This window comes from Melozone crissalis, unplaced genomic scaffold (assembly GCF_028551555.1).
Source record: "Melozone crissalis strain CALT ecotype California unplaced genomic scaffold, PUWL_Pcris_2 ptg000114l_1, whole genome shotgun sequence".
Lineage (NCBI taxonomy): Eukaryota > Metazoa > Chordata > Aves > Passeriformes > Passerellidae > Melozone > Melozone crissalis.
The window spans coordinates 942,845-961,021 of NW_026535891.1; the positions used below are offsets into that span (position 1 = coordinate 942,845).

At 55.0% G+C, this 18,177-nt stretch overlaps 1 protein-coding gene across 1 annotated transcript in view; it reads left to right on the top strand.

Annotated features, from left to right (window-relative positions):
* Nucleotides 1–1,187: 1,187 nt before the first annotated feature.
* LMNA (lamin A/C) overlaps nucleotides 1,188–18,177 on the top strand; it is a 31,736-nt gene continuing 14,746 nt past the window's right edge. The window contains exon 1 of the mRNA XM_054292709.1: nucleotides 1,188–1,647. Within this exon, the coding sequence (XP_054148684.1) occupies nucleotides 1,298–1,647 (350 nt within the window). The 5' untranslated portion in view covers nucleotides 1,188–1,297. The remainder of the gene's footprint in view (nucleotides 1,648–18,177) is intronic.

The window sequence follows — 18,177 nt, forward strand, 5'->3', positions numbered from 1 at the left end:
GTCCCCAGCTTCAAGGTGCAGCTGCTTTCCCATTTTTCTTTACCACAGAGCCCAGCTTTCCAAGCAGGAGGAAGCTGGATCCCCCCAGGACCCCCACCCACCTCCCGTTATTCCTAGGGCTGATTTTCCATTCCCATTTCTCACATACATAGGATCAACAACGCACAAGGCAGCTGCCTTCCCGTTTTTCCTTACCACAGAGCCCAGCTTTCCAAGCAGGAGGAAGCTGGATGCCCACAGGACCCCCACCCACCACCCCTCATTTCTAGGGTGTAAAAGGGTTGATTTTGGTTTTCCATTCCCATTTCTCACACACGGGAGGGTTTGGCTCCACGGCACAAGGCAGGGAAGGGGATGAAGTCCGAGTCTCTCTGGCAGCACTGGGAGTGCCGGAAGCGTTTGGCAGATGTGGAAATCACGAGTCTCAGCAGAGCTTCGAGGGAGACAGAGCACCCCACATCTGCTGGGAGCACTGGGAATCACCCCTGCTGGGAGCTGGAGATACTGGGAGGGGGATTGAGTGCCACTGGAGAGGGCTGGGAGGCAGGAGAACAGGAAACAGGGAATTGGGGTGGCGTGCTCACAAGTTGGGGAGTTACAAACTGGCACAGCTGGCACTGAGGAGAGCTGGGAAATGGGGAATGCCATTGCTGGGAGAACTGGGCAAAACCAGTGCAGGGAAGTGGGTAAGTGGGTGGGGGCACTCTGGTGCCCTAGACCTCAGGATTCAGGGGAACCCAACCAGGGTGTTTCGGGGCTGCATTTGTGTCCCTGGACTCCAGAGTTTTAGGTACCGCAGGATCCTGAATTCAGTGTGTGCCAGGACCCCCCACACCCTGGGGTCAGCTGCGGAGATGCTGCCTGCCCTGCCCCGTGGGACAGCAATGTCCTGGAGGTGCTCAGCCCAAGGGCAGCCCCTCTCAAGGTGCTCTTTTCCCTGGCCAAGTCCCCACAATCTTTCAATCCAGCCTCTGTCGGGGGAATCGCCCCAGAAAAGCGTGTGCAAGGGGGTTTCCCCGGACTGCGTCCCCAAATCCGCCCTCCCGAGTCCCCTTTACGCAGGGACATTTTCCCAGCCTCTCCTCAGGAAGGGCTGGGACTGATGCGAGCTGTCCCCACCCAGGTTTTGGATAACTCCACCCGCCGCCTCTCAGCTCCTCCTCCCGGCGAACAGCCCAGCTGGGATATAAGCGAGTCGCTCGGGGCCGCCGGGGAGCTGCCGCCACAGCTGGCCGGGTGGCGTGGGGACATCGCGCCGCGACCTGAGCCGTGCCCTTCGCCTCCACTCCGCACCCCGATGGCGACGCCTTCGCAAAAAAGGAGCACCCGCAGCGGGGCTTCGGGGACCCCCCTGTCCCCCACCCGCATCACGCGGCTGCAGGAGAAGGAGGATCTGCAGGAGCTCAATGACCGCCTGGCCGTGTACATCGACAAGGTGCGCTCGCTGGAGCTGGAGAACGCCGGCCTGAGGCTCCGCATCACCGAGTCCGAGGAGGTGGTGAGCCGCGAGGTGTCGGGCATCAAGGCCGCCTACGAGTCGGAGCTGGCGGATGCCCGCAAGACCTTGGATTCGGTGGCCAAGGAGAGGGCTCGGCTGCAGCTGGAGCTCAGCAAAGTGCGGGAGGAGCACAAGGAGCTGAAAGCGCGGTGAGTGCCCCGGGGATGGCGGGTGCTGCCGTCATGCTTGGCAGGGAGCCGGGAGGGAGGAAGGAGTGACCCGGAGAGAGGAAAAATCCGTGGCCTGGCCGGGGCTGGGGTGTCTGTGGTAGGGACCAAAAGAGGAGAGAAGCTGTCTCGTCATTCCTGCTCTCCTTCCAAGCGCCATCTTTGGCCGGGATGCCCTTGGAGCGGGGATTTGGGAGCGGAGCTGGGGTGGCTTGGGGCAGGGGCTGAGCAGACGTGTCCTGGGCCCCCGGTAGGGTCCACAAGCGCCGGGCTGGCGGCCCCTGTGCCTTCGTCATGCTGGAGCTATTCCTAAACACGCTCCGGCACAGCCCTGGAAGCGGTGCCAGCCAGCTGGCTCTGTCCTGCCTACGGATTTCTCTTGCTCGTCCCATTTTCCTTTGCTGTCTTTGGCACCGCTTAAAGAACCTGCTCCAGGTTTTTGTTTGCCTTAACCCTCCCTGTGCCAAGCTGCTCCCGCTCTGTGCGGTCCCTGGTTTTGTGAGGTCCCTGGTTTTCGTGTCCCCCTCCCAGCAGCTGTCACCGGGTGGTGTGCTCCCGTCGAGGCTCCAATTCCTCCGGGCTCTTTTCTTTCCCTCCCTGGGGCAGAAATGCCCCTTCGTGGACCCCTCCCTGCTGCCACCCTGCGCTGCTCGGGGCTGTCCCTGAGGTCCCCTGAGGACACGGGGCTCCCTGGCCAATGTCTCTGCTGGCCAAGCCGGGGCTGGCACCGGGCTTCCCCCGGGCTCTGCCAGCCCGTGCAGTGTCGGGACATGTCGCTGTGGCGCTCGGTTCCCCGAGAGTGCCGCTCCTTTCCGTCATCACCTTTGGCTCGCAGCCGCCTTCGGGCTGGGCAGCGGCGGGACAGCCCCCTCTCGTTCCGTTTGATCTTTTGCCTCTTATTCTGACCTCCTCGTTTTGAGCCCGCACCAAATGAGGCTAAAATTAACTTCCTTAGCAGATGCCATAAATATTCTACCTGGGAGGGAGGGACTGTGCTGCCTGTTGGAGCTGTGCGCGTTTATATTTAGCTTTCGATTTCCCGTGCGCCGCTGCAGCTTCGTCCTCGGATAAAGGCGGTTTGCAGATCCCTGTTCCCGGATCCCGAGGATCCGGATGCTGCTCAGAGGAGGAGCTGAGCTGTCTCAAGGCTTTTTTCTGCCTTATGCAAACCCAGAACTATCTTGGCCGCGATCTTTCGAGGGCTGGAAAAAATGCCCGGCCCGCCGCCGCGGCTGGAGGGGAGCTGGAAACGGATGAGGAATTTTTCCCTGCGCTCCTGGAGCTGCTGTGCTTGTTCCTGGGCGCTGATAAATCCTCTGAAAGAGTGCTGTGACTCGAGGGGGTTCCCGGAGAGCGGCTTGTGCTCGAGCAATGGGTTTCGGTGGTCTCGGGGGGGCAGGGGTGTTTCCAGGGGTGTTTCTGTGTTGAGTCATCTCTGAGTCACGGCGGAGCGGAGATGCGGGGGAAGCCGCTGCTGTTCATTCCTGCCTCTGCTTTGTCCTGTGTTCTTAGGGCGCGGTGTGAGGGCTGCTCTGAACCCCAAAACCCTTTCAAGGAGGCTGCAGCTCATTTTGTGTCCCTGGGCAGCTGCCCGATGTGCCAGGGCTGCTCCCCAACCCCAAAACCCCTGTATGGAGGCTGTAGCTCCTCTTGTGTCCCTGGGCACCTGCTTGGTGTGCCAGGGCTGCTCTGAACCCCAAAACCCTTACAAGGAGGCTGCAGCTCATCCTGTGTCCCTGGGCACCTTCTCGATGTGCCAGGGCTGCTCCCCAACCCTAAAACCCCTGCAAGGAGGCTGCAGCTCATTTTGTGTCCCTGGGCACCTTCTCGATGTGCCAGGGCTGCTCCCCAACCCTAAAACCCCTGCAAGGAGGCTGCAGCTCCTCTTGCGTCCCTGGGCACCTTCTCGATGTGCCAGGGCTGCTCAGAGAGCAGCACAATCGGCTGCTGAGCTGCCATGCTCACTTTGATGGGGTGCCCCGAATTTTTGGGGCATGAGGGAACGAGCCCAGCCCCGCGGAGGGGTCAGAGCTGTTGGGGGGATCAGGATGGCCCCGTTCTGACGCCGTTCTCCTCCCTGCCATCCGCTTGGGCAGGGATGTGCCCGCTCTGCCGGCTCTCCCCGCCCATCCCGAGCATTTGTGTCAGCCCTGGGGCCGTTTCGCTGTCCTTGACTTTGGCTAATGAGTAACTGGCAGCGCTCTGCGCCCCTCGGCGTGCCCGGCAGCCCCGGAGAAGCGCGGGTATCTCCGGCAGGGCAGGCGCCCGGGGCTGCGTTATCAGCAGCCGCAGCATCGCCGCTGCCTGCTGCGGGGGTTGTCTCGGCAGCACAGAGGGAGGGTGGGGGGCCGGGATGCCAGGGCACGATGTGACACGGCCCCGGGTGCTGGGTGCTCTGTCTGGGGTGGGGAAAGAGCTGCTGGCTGCAGGGGGACGGGCTGTGCTAGCGCAGACCAGCCCAACCAGTAGCAGTGCGGGAGCTGCGTGGGTGGAGGAGGGTCTGAGAGGGGCTGGGCTGCCTCCCCTCTGCTCCTGCCTCCCCTCTGCTCCTGGCCAGCTGAGCTTCTCTCGGGAAGGTTTCCAGAGGGATCTTCCCACTGCCAGTGGTGATCCAGGGGGGGTTCCCCAAAGTGCCCAGCTGGCTCTTGGCACAGGGACCCTCAGCAGCCTGGTTCTGCTTGTGCCCCAGGACAAGGGACCCCTCTGGGCACTCCTGCCTGTCCTGTGTCCCCAGCTCTGGATGGCCTCTGGATGTGCAGTAGCCACGATTCAGACGAGGTAGAGGGTGTGGGGAGGGTGCCTGGTGACTCAGGGGTGCTGGCAACACCGGCATCATCCCCTCCCAGGCCACGGGTGGAGATAGGACCAGTTTGAAATGCCCCGTCCCTGGTGTCCTCAAGCTTCTGTCCCCTCCTTGGAGGGCCTGGATTCCAGCATGTCACCTCCATGGAGCTGGAGAGATGCTCTGGGAGACCTCCATGGAGTTGGAGAGCTGCTCTGTGCTGGGTCCTGCCCATTTCTCCCTCTCCTTAAGCTGCCTTCTGACTCACAGGGTGAGCAGAGCCACAGCCCTTGCCTTGCCCCATGGGAGTTCATCCCATCCCATCCCACAGAGCAAGCCCCAGCCTGGGGACACAGGGGGTGTAGAATACAGCCCTTGGCACCCTCAGTGCCAGGAGAGACCCCTGAGGAATTCGGTGTTCATGGTGAGGAGGGGCCATGTGGTGGGCACACCGTGACCGGCTCCCCTCTGCAGGCAGGAACCAGCCCTCGTTAGCAGCACCCTGATGAGCAATGCCTTCCTGAATTGCAGCCCCTAACCTGATTAAGGCATTGCCTTGGCAGAGCCTCTTCCTCCTCCCTGGCTCTAATGAGGACAAATCTCCTTTTTCCCAAGCGTTGTTGTGGAGGGGGAAGCACATCCAAGGGCAGAGCCACTGGGGTGCCAGGAGGAGAACGCCACAAGCCTTCCCCAGCCCAAGGGGGTTTTGCCCCTTGTTTTGTGACCCTGCAGGCAGGAGCAGGTAAATAAAACCTGTTTAATTGAAAAAAGGGAGGAAAAAGAATTAAAGCTCAGTGCTGCTGGTGGGGGGGAGGAGGGGACCATGCCCTTCAATGAGCTTGTGCTGGAACATTTTGCGTGGGGTGAAACCTCAGGCTCCTGGGCTTCTCCCCCGTCTGCCTCATGGGATCCCTGCCAGGGAGGGAATGCTTTGGCTGGGAGGAGGCTTTGCCCTTTCTGAGCAAACAAAGAGCAGCTTGTGCAGCTGGGGATGCTTTGGGGGGAGTCATCAGCACGGGGCTGGGCTGATCCAGACCTCCGTGGCCCTCTGGGACCCTCTTGAGCATGCCAGCCCCCCTGAATCTCCAGCCCTGGGTGTCCCCTGGCGTGTGCAGCCTGCAGCTGAGGGTGGCTGGGCGTGCTGGCCCTCCTGGCACGCTGCAGGGCTCTGTGGCAAAGCGTTTCTTCCAGGAGAAGGTTTTCATTAGCTGTTCCCAGTGGAGAGGAATTCTTGCCTGTGCAAACATCCAGCCCCTCTTTTTTCCAAGAAAAAGCTGTGGCAGAGAAACGTGCTCCAGCAGTTTTGGTTTGTGACCTCGCTCCCACTGCTGTGTTTGCCAGTGTCTCAGCTCATCCCCTCACCTTTCCCAGCAATGAGGGGAGTCAGGGGAAATCCTGTTGTCTCATATGTATTTAGGATGAAAGGATCCACTCTGGAAAATTAAGGACCTTTTCTTTGGAGCTGGGGGTTAAAGAGAAGTGATTGCCAAGAGAGTCAGGGCTGTGTTTGGTGCGGGAAGGGATCCATCCCAGCCTGCCTGGTCTCACATGCTGCCACAAGTGCTTTTTCAGCCTTGCACGTGCCACTTGACTTGTCTGAGTCCCATTAACACTCACACTCCAGAGCCCAGAGAACGGGGAGTTCCCTGTGTGGTGCTCAGGGAGGCAGACAGAGAAGGTGACACAGCCAGGGTGGGACATGTGGGACGCCTGCCAGCTCCTTATTCTGCTGAATTCATGCCCTTTGGGAGGGGTAGCTTCCTTTTGTGCTGCTGGCAGCCAGGAAAGGAGGAAGTCACCAGAGTTGTCCCTCTGCTCCTGGCCAGAATTAGAGCTGTGGTGGAGGATTCCCCAGGAAGCGTCAGCCCAGTGGGCTCAGGGAGAGCTGGGAATCGCCTCCCGCTGCCCTGCCACTGGCTGCATTACCTGTTTCACCATCCTGCTCCTCTCTGTGAGGTTGTCTGCTGAGCCTGTTCCTTTGTGACCAGCTCAGCACGTTCCCAAACAGCTGAGGCTGTGTTAAACCTGTCCCTGCTGACAGCTGCTATCAGTGTGGTGTCAGGGCTTGGTGCCCCCCTGCCTCTGCTCCCTGCCCAGGGCTGAATGTCCCCAGTGTGAGGCTGAACAACTGTGGGGGCTGGCGTGGTCCCCCAGCCCTGCCTGGTGCAGGGGCAGCTGCAGCCCTGACTGCAGAAACCTCTCTGTGACAGCCAGAATCTCAGCTACCCTCGGGGATGGGGCAGCCACAGCCTCTCTGAGCAATGCCAGGGCCTCACCGCCCTCGCAGGGAGGAGTTTCTTCCCAATACCTCGTCTAAATTGTCCTCTCACTTTAAAGCCATTCTGCTTTGCCCAGTCACTCCACAACCTCGATAAGAGCAAAATAAAATCCCCACGTTTTTCCTTGTTCCTGTACATGAAGGATGTCTCGGCATGTCCACGAGCCGTGGTGTGAAATCCAGGGCTGTGTGGGTGCTGGGGAAAGCCAAAGGGTGTGGAAGTTGGTTAATGAGGTGCAATGAGCTCAGCCCACAGAGACACCACAAAACCCAGCTGGGGTTGGGACGCCTCTGCTCCTGGTGAGGCTGAGTCAACATTTCACATTCTCTGTCATAAAGCAATTACCATTTCCAGGGAAGGTGAAGGTGCCCTTGGCTTGGGGTGTCCCCCAGGCTGCAGCCAGCGCTCAATTCCTGCCTCCCATGGTTGGCAGAGCTGGGAATTGCAGCAACAACAGGGACAAAGTTCCTCAGCACACAGGGTGGGAGCTGCCCTGCCTGTACTGAACCTTCTTTAATTATGGGGTTGCACCTGGCTGGTGTTGGAGCTGCAGAGAGGTGGCAGAGCCAGGTAGGAACAAACATGGGCTGTCCTGAAGGTCTGGAATAACAAACATGGGCTCTCCTGAAGCTGCTGAATAACAAACATGGGATGTCCTGAGGCTCTAGAATGACAAACATGGGATCTCCTGAGGCTCTAGAATAACAAATATGGGCTCTCCTGAAGCTCTAGAATAACAGACATGGGCTCTCCTGAAGCTCTAGAGTAACAAACATGGGCTCTCCTGAAGCTGCTCAATAACAAACATGGGATCTCCTGAAGCTCTAGAGTAACAAACATGGGCTCTCCTGAAGCTGCTCAATAACAAACATGGGCTCTCCCGAAGCTCTAGAGTAACAGACATGGGATCTCCTGAAGTTCTAGAATTACAAACTTGGTCTCTCCTGAAGCTGCTCAATAACAAACATGGGCTCTCCTGTTGAATTTTTCTGTCGGGGCTGTGAGTGGCTCAGAAGCACGTCTGGAGGAGCAAGGTTCTGATAGCAGAGGTCTCTCCTCCCTCTTGCACAAAAGCAACTTCCAGGCACTCGCTCTGGCTGCTGCTTTGCGCACACACACGTCCTCCTGTCTGTCCTGCCACCCCGTCCAGTGCCACCACCCTGGTCAGGCACAGCTTGGCATCACCACACCGTGGTGTTCAACTGGAGGTAAAAACTTTCACCTTCTTGTGGTTATTTATTAACAGCTTACCGACACAGTTTCTCCCTAAAACCCCCTGTGAGTCACACAAGCCCAAACAAACATCCAAGCTGTTGGTGTGGGGGTGCAAAGTGGGCTCCAGAAGGGGTGGGAGCCCAAAGGAAGCTCCCAAAGGAAGTCATTCCCGTGGGCACAGAGGGGTGGCCAGCTGCCAGTGCTCTCTTTCCACAGCAGAGCTGCTCCATCCCTGGGATCCTCTCCATCCATCCCTGGGGTCATTTCCATCCATCCCTGGGATCACCTCCATGCATCCCTTGGATCATTTCCATCCATCCCTGGGATCATCTCCATCCATCCATCCATCCATCCATCCATCCATCCATCCATCCATCCCTTGGATCCTCTCCATCCATCCCTTGGATCCTCTCCATCCATCCCTGGGATCCTCTCCATCCATCCCTGGGATAATTTCCACCCATCCCTGGGGTCATCTCCATCCATCCCTGGGATCCTCTCCATCCATCCATCCATCCATCCATCCATCCATCCATCCATCCATCCATCCATCCATTTCCATGCCCTGGATGCTCTCCCTGCTCTGTAGCACCAAACTCTGACCACACACAGCATCCCTCTGCTTTTACCCCTCCCATCTCTTCCTCTCACTGATCCCAATCAACACTCAAACGATTTTTAATCACAGCCAAGAGCTCAGGATAAAACCTCAGGCAATGCAAGAATTTTGGGTGAGAAAAAGAAATAAAATAACTGGCTTCCAACTCTGCCTTTTGCAACAAGTCTGACTGAGGAAAAGGAGAGAAAATAATTGTGCAGGTTCCTCTAGATATCAGAAGCTGCTTCTTGACCTGATGCAAATCATTTTTCAATCTTACAAAGCCCCAGTGACAAACAAAGCCCTGGAGCACGCCCTGGCCCCACTGCCCATCTCCCCCTGCAATTGACACTTTTGATTCCACCCAAACAGAGCTGGATGAGAATCGGCTGCCCGCAATTCCAGTCTTCACTGACATTTCATTTTTCACGGCCCCTCTGTGAAGAGCTGTGTGCCCTCCATCACAGCCCGTGCCAGATCAGAGCAGGGAGGTGACTCATGCCCAGCCTGTGGCTCTGGGCTGTGCTTTGGGGCCCCCCTGTCCTGCTCTGCCCCTTCCTTCCTTCCTGGCACCATGGCACACAGCCCAGCAGCACCCTGGGGTCCCCTGCCAGACACCAGGCTATACTGGGACAAACTGGGGGAGTTTCCAAGCTGAGTCTCTGTGTTGGGAGCTCTAGGGAGAAGGGGAGCACTGAGGAGAGCAGCCCCAGCTTTGGGCATTGTGCTTTGCTGTTTGGGTGGCCACCAGGCCCCCCTTTCAGGGCAGAGATGCTGCTTGGTGCTATCCACCCTCAGCTCTGCAGTTCCAGGGCAAAAACAACCAGACTGGGGTGGGTTTGGGTGTGTGATGCTGGAGCATCTCATGGTGCTTCTGTTCACAGGCAGCCCTGTGCAAGCACCAACTGGGGCTAAATTCTGCTTTCTAGGGATGCCACAACTGCAGCCCTCGCTGTGGGGAAGTGCTGATTTCCTGCCCACGTGCCAAGCAGGTCTGGGCTCTGTCCCTGCAGGGAAAGCAGGCAGAGGTGTGCTGTGAGCTCTGCACATGGCACAGAGCGCCAGGCACCTTGCTCGCTGCTCATCCCTGTGCTGAGCTGCATTTTCCTGCTGGAATCCCGTCCCTGTCCGTCCCCAGAGCCACCCCAGCAGCAGCTGCAGCTCCCTGTGCCGGCAGTGACTCAACGCTGTCACCGCCACATGCAAACAGACCTTGTGGGCAATGTAAACACCTTGTGTGCCTTTATCTGCTGCTGGAGCCAGCCTGGCAAACCCTTTTGTTCCCGGCAGTATGTGTGGCATCTGGAGCCAACAATCCCCTGCTTTGTCTCTTAAGCAAATGTTGCTGGCCAGCAGCTTTGCGTACCCAGTTTATGAAAAACACAGTGAGTTCCTGCTGCTTCTGAGGAGAAAAAGGAGGCCTTGAACTCATCCTCTGTTTTACCTCTCTTGGCTCCTTTCTGCCTTGTCCCAGCTTGCACAGGGCCCTGTTTCCATTGTGGATCAGGATGCAGCAGGCACAGGGTGACATCCTCATCCTTCCCACCCCACTTTGGGCTCAGGAGCTGCAGAGAGAAGGGAGTTACAGCCACATCTGCACAGTGGCAGCATGTTTCCTTGCTGCTGGGGCTGGTTTACCTCTCTTGCCTCCCTTCTGCCTTGTCCCAGCTTGCACAGGGCTCTGTTTCCATCATGGATCAGGATGCAGCAGGTACAGAGTGACATCTTCATCCTTCCCACTCCCTTTGGGCTCAGGAGCTGCACGTGTGAGCAGAGAGAAGGGAGTTACAGCCACATCTGCACAGTGGCAGCATGTTTCCATGCTCCTGGGGCTCCTTTCTGCCTTGTCCCACCTTGCACAGATTTCCACTGTGGATCAGGATGCAGCAGGCACAGGGTGAAATCCTCATCCTTCCCACTCCCTCTGGGCTCAGGAGCTGCACGTGTGAGCAGAGGGAAGGGATTTTTAGGCACATCTGCACAGTGGCAGCATGTTTCCATGCTGCTGGGGCTGTTTTACCTCTCTTGGCTCCTTTCTGCCTTGTCCCAGCTTGCACAGGGCCCTGTTTCCATTGTGGATCAGGATGCAGCAGGTACAGAGCAGCCTCCTCATCCTTCCCACCCCACTTTGGGCTCAGGAGCTGCATGTGAGAGCAGAGGGAAGGGAATTACAGCCACATCTGCACAGTGGCAGCATGTTTCCTTGCTCCTGGGGCTGTTTTACCTCTCTTGCCTCCCTTCTGCCTTGTCCCAGCTTGCACAGGGCTCTGTTTCCATCATGGATCAGGATGCAGCAGGCACAGGGTGACATCCTCATCCTTCCCACTCCCTCTGGGCTCAGGAGCTGCACGTGTGAGCAGAGAGAAGGGAGTTACAGCCACATTTGCGCCACTGGCAGCATGTTTCCATGCTCCTGGGGCTCCTTTCTGCTTTGTCCCACCTTGCCCAGGTTTCCAGTGTGGATCAGGATGCAGCAGGCACAGGGTGACATCCTCATCCTTCCCCATCCCTTTGGGTTCAGGAGCTGCACGTGTGAGCAGAGAGAAGGGATTTGTAGGCACATCTGCACCAGTGGCAGCATGTTTCCTTGCTCCTGGGGCTGGGATTGCCTCCCTGGCATTGCATCCCTGCTGCACATCCTGGCTGTGTTACCAGCTCCCAGCTAAACACGAGTTTAGGGCTGTTTTCCCCCAGTGCTCCTGTCCCGAAGGCGTGACTAACACGGTGACTCAGCTCCCTGTTTTTAACTGCCTTTGTAAGGCTCCCACCGTGCCCAATCTCCCAGGGAAACACCGGGAATCTCTGCTTTTCCTCATCCTTCGAGGTGCTGGTTTATGGGTTTGGGATGTGTTGAAGTGAACGGAATGTTCTGGGGCTGCCGCGGAGGGGCAACACTCAGAGCTGCTCTGGGTGATAAAAAACACCAAACCCACAACTTTCCCATTAAGTTTTAGCCCAATTATTCGAAAGCTGGCTTGGAGTAAGATAGTCAAGGCTGGGCAAAACTCCTTCAATTCCATCCAGTCCAAAGCTTAATTGTTAATTTGTTATTATTTAACACGTAATTTAACTATATTTATGGCACAAATCTGACTTGTTAAAATGGTGAATGTTCAGAGTAGTGGTATAAAGACTTGGAATTTCCTACTTCCCTCCGCTTCCCAAAGGTTTTGACTTTAGTCAGCAACAGACAGCACTGCAAACTGTTAGCAAATTCTGGATTGGGAAAAACAAGCTGACAATGCCCTCAAGCACATGGTGGGGTTTTTTGGGGCTGTCCTGTGCAGGAGTTGAAATCTGTGATCCTTGTGGGTCCCTTCCAACTCAGGATATTCCATGACCTTAAAGCTTTTTTTCTCCTGTCTCTCCTACTGCAATCTTGCCCTCAGAAGGAGCAAGAATTGAATTGAGCAGCGTGGAAGGTGGTGTATTGACATATTTGAGTTGTGTCTAAAAAAATTCACTTTCCAGCTCAATTCCAAAAATTTTAGCAACTTTCTTCTTCTTGATATGGGGTATTATTGCTTTAATCTATATTTAGGATGATTCAATCCCAGACCATCAAGTGTCTTTTAGCTCACCCAATTCAATATTTCATGGGAAGCTGGAAAAAGGCAGGCTGGCATGTTTGGAATGGATGGGTTTGGGTTGTGCTGAGCCTGGGCTGCAGTGGGTTTGGCCAATGTTTGGTCTTCTGAGGAGTTGAGATATTCAGGTTTATAAAGACATAAAATCATATAATAATTAAAAATAATATGATAATAATAGGTCAGGTTCATAAAGACATAAAATCATATAATAATTTAGTTTGGCTCCAAGACCATTGAGTTCCTCCAAAGGCCGCCACTAAGCCATGTCCCCAAATGCCACATCCACCTGTCTGTTAAATCTCTCCAGGAAGGGGGAAGCTTTATCACTGCCCTGGGCAGCCTGTTCAGGTGCTTGGTGACTTTTTTCAGTGGAAAATGCAGTTTTTTCAAGCAGGGAAACACCAGGCTCAGCCCCCTCAGGACGTGCACAGACACTGGCCAGCTTTTCCCAGTGCCATGTAATCCCAAGCTCTTCAGGACCAGCCAGGTTTTCCCAGTGCCATGTAATCCCCAAGCTCTTCAGGACCAGCCAGGTTTTCCCAGGGCCATGTAATCCCCAAGCTCTTCAGGGATTGCTAACAGAGCTGGGGCTGGGCCAGTTTGCTAAATCAAGTTTCAACTGGCAGCACTTTGCATGTACCCCCCCCCCAGGCTTGGAGGCCGGTTCCAGGTAACCCAGGGCTTGGTGGCAGAATTCCCCACAGGGAAATCCTGCCCTCCTTTTGCTGGGCTCCCTGTGCTGCCCCCAGCACTGGGTGCTCCAGGGCTGATCCTCCTTGCACTTTGCATCCTCTTTGCATCCATCTCCTGGGGTTTGCTGCACCCTGGAAAAGCTTTTGCCAGGCAGCTGAGAAATGGATTTCCATGGGTAACAGGGGGTCCTACAGGCAGCAGATGGGGTCCCACAGCTGGCAGGGGCTCTCCCAGGCAGCCAGGCTCTGGCAGACACAAAACTGGGGTGTTGTGATGTGTACTTGGAGGACAAGTCCTGCCCTTTGTGCACAGATTTATGCCAGACACAAACCTCCCCCAAAAACACAACGTGGGCTGTAGAAAACCAAATCCTTCCCATTCCCCCGATGATTCCCATGTGGCAAAAGAGCAAAACCCCCTTTTTCCAGCTCTGGAGCCCCCTCCAAACCCAGGGGCTGTTGCTGTGGGGGACTCAGCCCGAGCAGCAGCGTCAGTTGGTGATTTGGGATTTCCATTCGAGCTGCTGGTGAGTCACCAGCTGGCGTGACAGCCTGGACGGGGAGTGAGCCACTCCGGGGCTCCCCAGCCAGCACTGAGCTGCAGCATTGTTAATTCCAAACAATTAATACTCTATTTATTGTCAGAAATGTGCTTGGAGCTCTTGAGCAGAGCGTGGCTGCTGTGGTGCTGCGGAGGCTGAAGAGCTTCTCCTGTGGCAGGAAGGGTGCTCTGGTGCATCCAGCAGGAGAAAAGCTTCTCCAGACCTTCAGAGGGACATTTATGGCTGATTTCTGGGGGTACCAGCATGGTCAGGTGTGCACCCACAGCTCCCAGCAGTGTTCCTGGTGATGGGAGCTGTGGAGGGACAGGAACATCTTGGATTTGGGGAATCCTATGCAGGGGGGTCTGTTTGCCTCCCCATGAAAGGCTTTGTCCTGGTTCCCAATGAGGAAGCAAGTTTGGTTCATTTTAAGCTCATTTTAAGCAGCAGGTTTGGTTCATTTTAAGCCCATTTTAAGCAGCAGTTTTGGTTCATTTTAAGAACATCTTGGATTTGGGGAATCCTGGACAGGGTGGTCTGTTTGCCTCCCCATGAAAAGCTTTGTCCTGGTTCCCAACGAAGCAGCAGTTTTGGTTCATTTTAAACTCATTTTAAGCTCATTTCAAGCAGCAGTTTTGGTTCATTTTAAGCTCATTTTAAGCAGCAGTTTTGGTTCATTTTAAGCTCATTTTAAGCAGAAATTTTGGTTCATTTTAAGCAGCAGTTTTGGTTCATTTTAGGAACACCTTGGATTTGGGGAATCCTAGACAGAGGGGGTCTGTTTGCCTCCCCATGAAAGGTTTGTCCTGGTTCCCAGCAAGACAGCAGTTTTGGCTCATTTTAAGCTCATTTTAAGCAGCACTTTTGGTTCATTTCAAGAACATCTTGGATTTGGGGAATCCTAGACAGGGAGGATCTGTTTGCCTCCCCATGAAAGGTTTGTCCTGGTTCCCAACGAGGCAGCAGTTTTGGTTCATTTTAAGCTCATTTTAAGAGCAGTTTTGGTTCACTTTAAGAACATCTTGGATTTGGGGAATCCTAGACAGGGGGGCCTGTTTGCCTTCCCATGAAAAGCTTTGTCCTGGTTCCCAACGAAGCAGCAGTTTTGGTTCATTTTAAGCAGCAGTTTTGGTTCATTTTAAGCTCATTTTAAGCAGCAGTTTTGGTTCACTTTAAGGGCACAAGGAGAGGCCAGATCCCAGTTCCAGGAGGGGAAGCCCAGCTCCTGGGAGGTGCCACTGAGCTGTTTGTGCTCCACAGGGGCCACGTGGAGCTGGCCAAGCCCCTCATCCCCATGGCTGAGCGCGCCATGAGCGCATCAGGAGGGCCAGCACCGGCCCTGGCACCGGGAAGGGTCCTTGGCAGCACCGGTGCCAGATGTGGGGGCTGTTTCCATGCACACAGCAGGGCTGGCATGCCCAGCTGCCTCTGGTGCCCCACAGGATGCTGGCTCCGTGCAGACACTGTCCTTGCAGTGCATCACGCTGGCTATTTCCAGCTCCCCTGCATGGAGACCAGCCCGTGTTTATCCTGGTGATTTGGCAGAGCTGCTGCGGCACGGATGAGTCACGAGCTGGGAGAAGCTGCTTTGCCACATTCCCATTGCCCCACTGCAGAGCTTTTCCAGCTCTGCCTCTCCTCCTCCTGTGGGGCCCCTGCTCCATGGGATGGGGGAGCAAAACAGGCCCTGGGAGTGGGGAGCAGTGCTTGCAGTGGGGTGATGGTCCCTGGCATGGGTGGGACACGGTGCCACGGGTGACATGGAAACACAAAAGGTCTCACTGTTTCCAGAAGAAGCCTACCATACAAGAGAGACTCCTCACTCCTTGTTGAGAGCTGCGAATTGATTATCTGAAGGGTGGTGATGGACTGAGAGTTGGTGATCTGAAGGATGGATGTATTGGAAGTTTGGTGATGGGAGGAGGAAATGTTTTTTGGAAGGTTTTCATTCTTTCTGTGTGTGTGGTTTTTTTTTTTTTTTTTAGCATATAGTTGTAGCTTAAAAAACTCTTCTTTATTCCTAAGCTGGAGCCTGCTTTGCTCTATTCCTGGTCACATCTCACAGCAGACACCAGGGAGAATGTATTTTCGTGGGGGCACTGGCATTGCTCCAGTGTCAAACCACGACAGTGTTTGGTGATCCTGGGACAGATCCCTGGCACTGGAGGCAGTGCCATGGAGAGCAAACTGCCCAAGGTGGAGCAAAGCAGATTTCCTGGGCCCTCCCAGCAATCTGGGCACACGCTGCCACTCCTTCCTGTTAAAAACGCCAATCGCTTGTTTTTAAAATTTTTAAAGTTTAATAGTAATAAAATGGTTATAAAAATAGTAATACAATTAGAGTAATAATAATTTGGACAATTTGAATTAGGACAATATGAGACAATAAATACAAAGAATTATGGATGTCCAGGTACCTTTTTCTGGGCAGCACGAGCCCACGTTAACAAAGGATTAGCCCTTAAAAGCAACAGCCTGTTGCATATTCATACACTTCATACATGATGCATAAATTCCATTCAAACACAGGATTCTGTCTGGTCATCGTCAACTTCTTCCTCTGAATCCTAACAGTGCCTTCAAGGTGGGAAGAAGTTCATTTCTTGTGATAAGAGGGCAATAAATTCATTTTCTCTGAAAGATTGAGGTTCCTGTGGCTGCTATCTCACTGCAAGTCCCTTCTTTGAAAAAAGTATCCTACATAGCACACTTTCTATTTTAACAACTTTTATAACCTAAAACTATATTTAACACAGGACTTAAGAGAATTAATGCAGCATTACTTTCTAAAACAACACATATAATATTCATTTTAACATTTGCAAAAAGCCAATCATTAAATACATGCATTTGTCACATTCCCAAGCTGTGAATGTGTTTTTTGGGATAGCCAGGAGCAGCAGCTGTGGGCCCTGGCAGCCAGGTGGGACTGAGACCTGCAGTCTGGGAGGGGGGGAAATTTGCAGAGCTCCATAAAGATTTATGGATGGGGCAGGAGCCAGCGAGTTCCCTGAGCTGGCAGCTTTTCCAGGGTGGGGCAGCTGCAGTTGGGTAGGCAGGGAGGGAGGGGAACTGTGCCTCTACAAGCTCCATCCCACTCACTGGTCAAAGTGCACAATGCTTCAGGAGCGCTTGTGGGGATTCACAGTGGAGAGGGAAACCAAAGAGCGTTTCCTAAAAATGCACCGAGTGGGCTGTGGCGTCTCTCCAGCAGCCTGGTGGGCTCATGCCTGGAGCTGCTCCAACATCTCTGTCCTGTCTTGACTTTTCCAGAGGGAGAGCCCAGATTTCCAGTTTTCCTGGCTGGGATTTTGGGGCAGACAAGGGGGGAGCAGCAGCAGATCCCTGAGCCCTCTCTGGCTTCACAGCCTCGTGTCTGTCTGTGCTGAGCGCAGCCAGAGCAGATCCAACTTTCCATTAACATTTGGATTTTCTGGCAGCTCAGATGCAATTTTCAATCTTTTTTTTTTTTTTTCCTCCTTCCTGCTTTTAAAAGCTAAAAATAAAATGCCTTGAGGCCCCCTTTTCCCTCCATCTTTTCTCTTGAGACGTTTGTTTCTCGAGGATTTGGTGCCTCTGTTGTTTTTTCTCCCCTTGGGTTGTTTTCACCCGTGGCTCTCGCAGCACAGGGGATCGAATCCTGTGGGATTTGGAGGCACCCAGCCCTCCAGAATGAGGAGGGCTTCCCTTTTCTCTGCTTCCCTTTTCACTGGGGGATTTGGGGTCTTGCAGGCTCTAGCAGAGGCCAGTGAAATCCTGTGGGGAGGAAGAGGAGGAGGAAGGTCTGCCTTCGTCCTGCTCTCCAGGGAGGTGGGAGTGACACAGCTGCCATGGAAGTTTTTATTTTTAGCCCAGCGCCAGCTGGAGCCTGTGAGGCTTCCCTGGAATAAAAGCAGGACCTGAGGGCAGGAGAAGGAAAAACTCAAACCCTGGGATCAGCAGGGCTGGCCTGAACACGGCCAGAGAGGACTCACCTGTGTGCTGATTCCTTATCCAGGCACTGCTGCCACCTCTGGGGTCAGGGTGTGTGTGGAAGGAACCTGGGGGAGATGCTCAGGCCCAGGGAGCCTCACAGGACCCCCAGAACAGGGGACAGGAGAGGATTTGTCTCCCAGCTCAGTCTGGTGAGCTCCAAGCTCTTGGTTTTCTTCACAGAGGAACCCAGAGCTGAGCACAGGAGGTTTCTAAGCAGAAGGGATTGGTCTTTGAGTCTGGGATTTACTATGGGGCTTGATGCACAGAGCCCTGGATGCTTCTGGTCCCTGGAGAGGCAAATCTGCTGCAGGCACGAGGGTAACCCTCAGCAATTTCCCCTCTGTTTGTCCCTGGTCAATGGAGCTGCTGTCCCTTGAAAGAGTGGCACCATCCAGGTCGTGCTGGAGCCCCATCCCAACGAGCCAGAGTCCTCCAGCTGTACCCAAACAAACAGCAAAACCCTCAGGGATGAGCTGAGAGCAGCCCCAAACCCCAGGGATGATGAGGAACCCCAAACCCCAGGGATGAGCAGAGAGCAGCAGCAAACCCTAAGGATGAGGAGGAGCCCCAAACTCCAGGGATGAGGAGAAGCCCCAAACCCCAGGGATGAAGAGGAGCCCCAAAGCCCAGAATGAGCAAAGAGCAGCCCCAAACCCCAGGGATGAGCAGAGAGCAGCCCCAAAGCCCAAGGATAAGGAGGAGCCCCAAACCCCATGGATGAGCAAAGGGCAGCCCCAAACCCCAGGGATGAGCAGAGAGCAGCCCCAAAGCCCAAGGATAAGGAGGAGCCCCAAACCCCAGCGATGAGCAAAGGGCAGCCCCAAACCCCAGGGATGAGG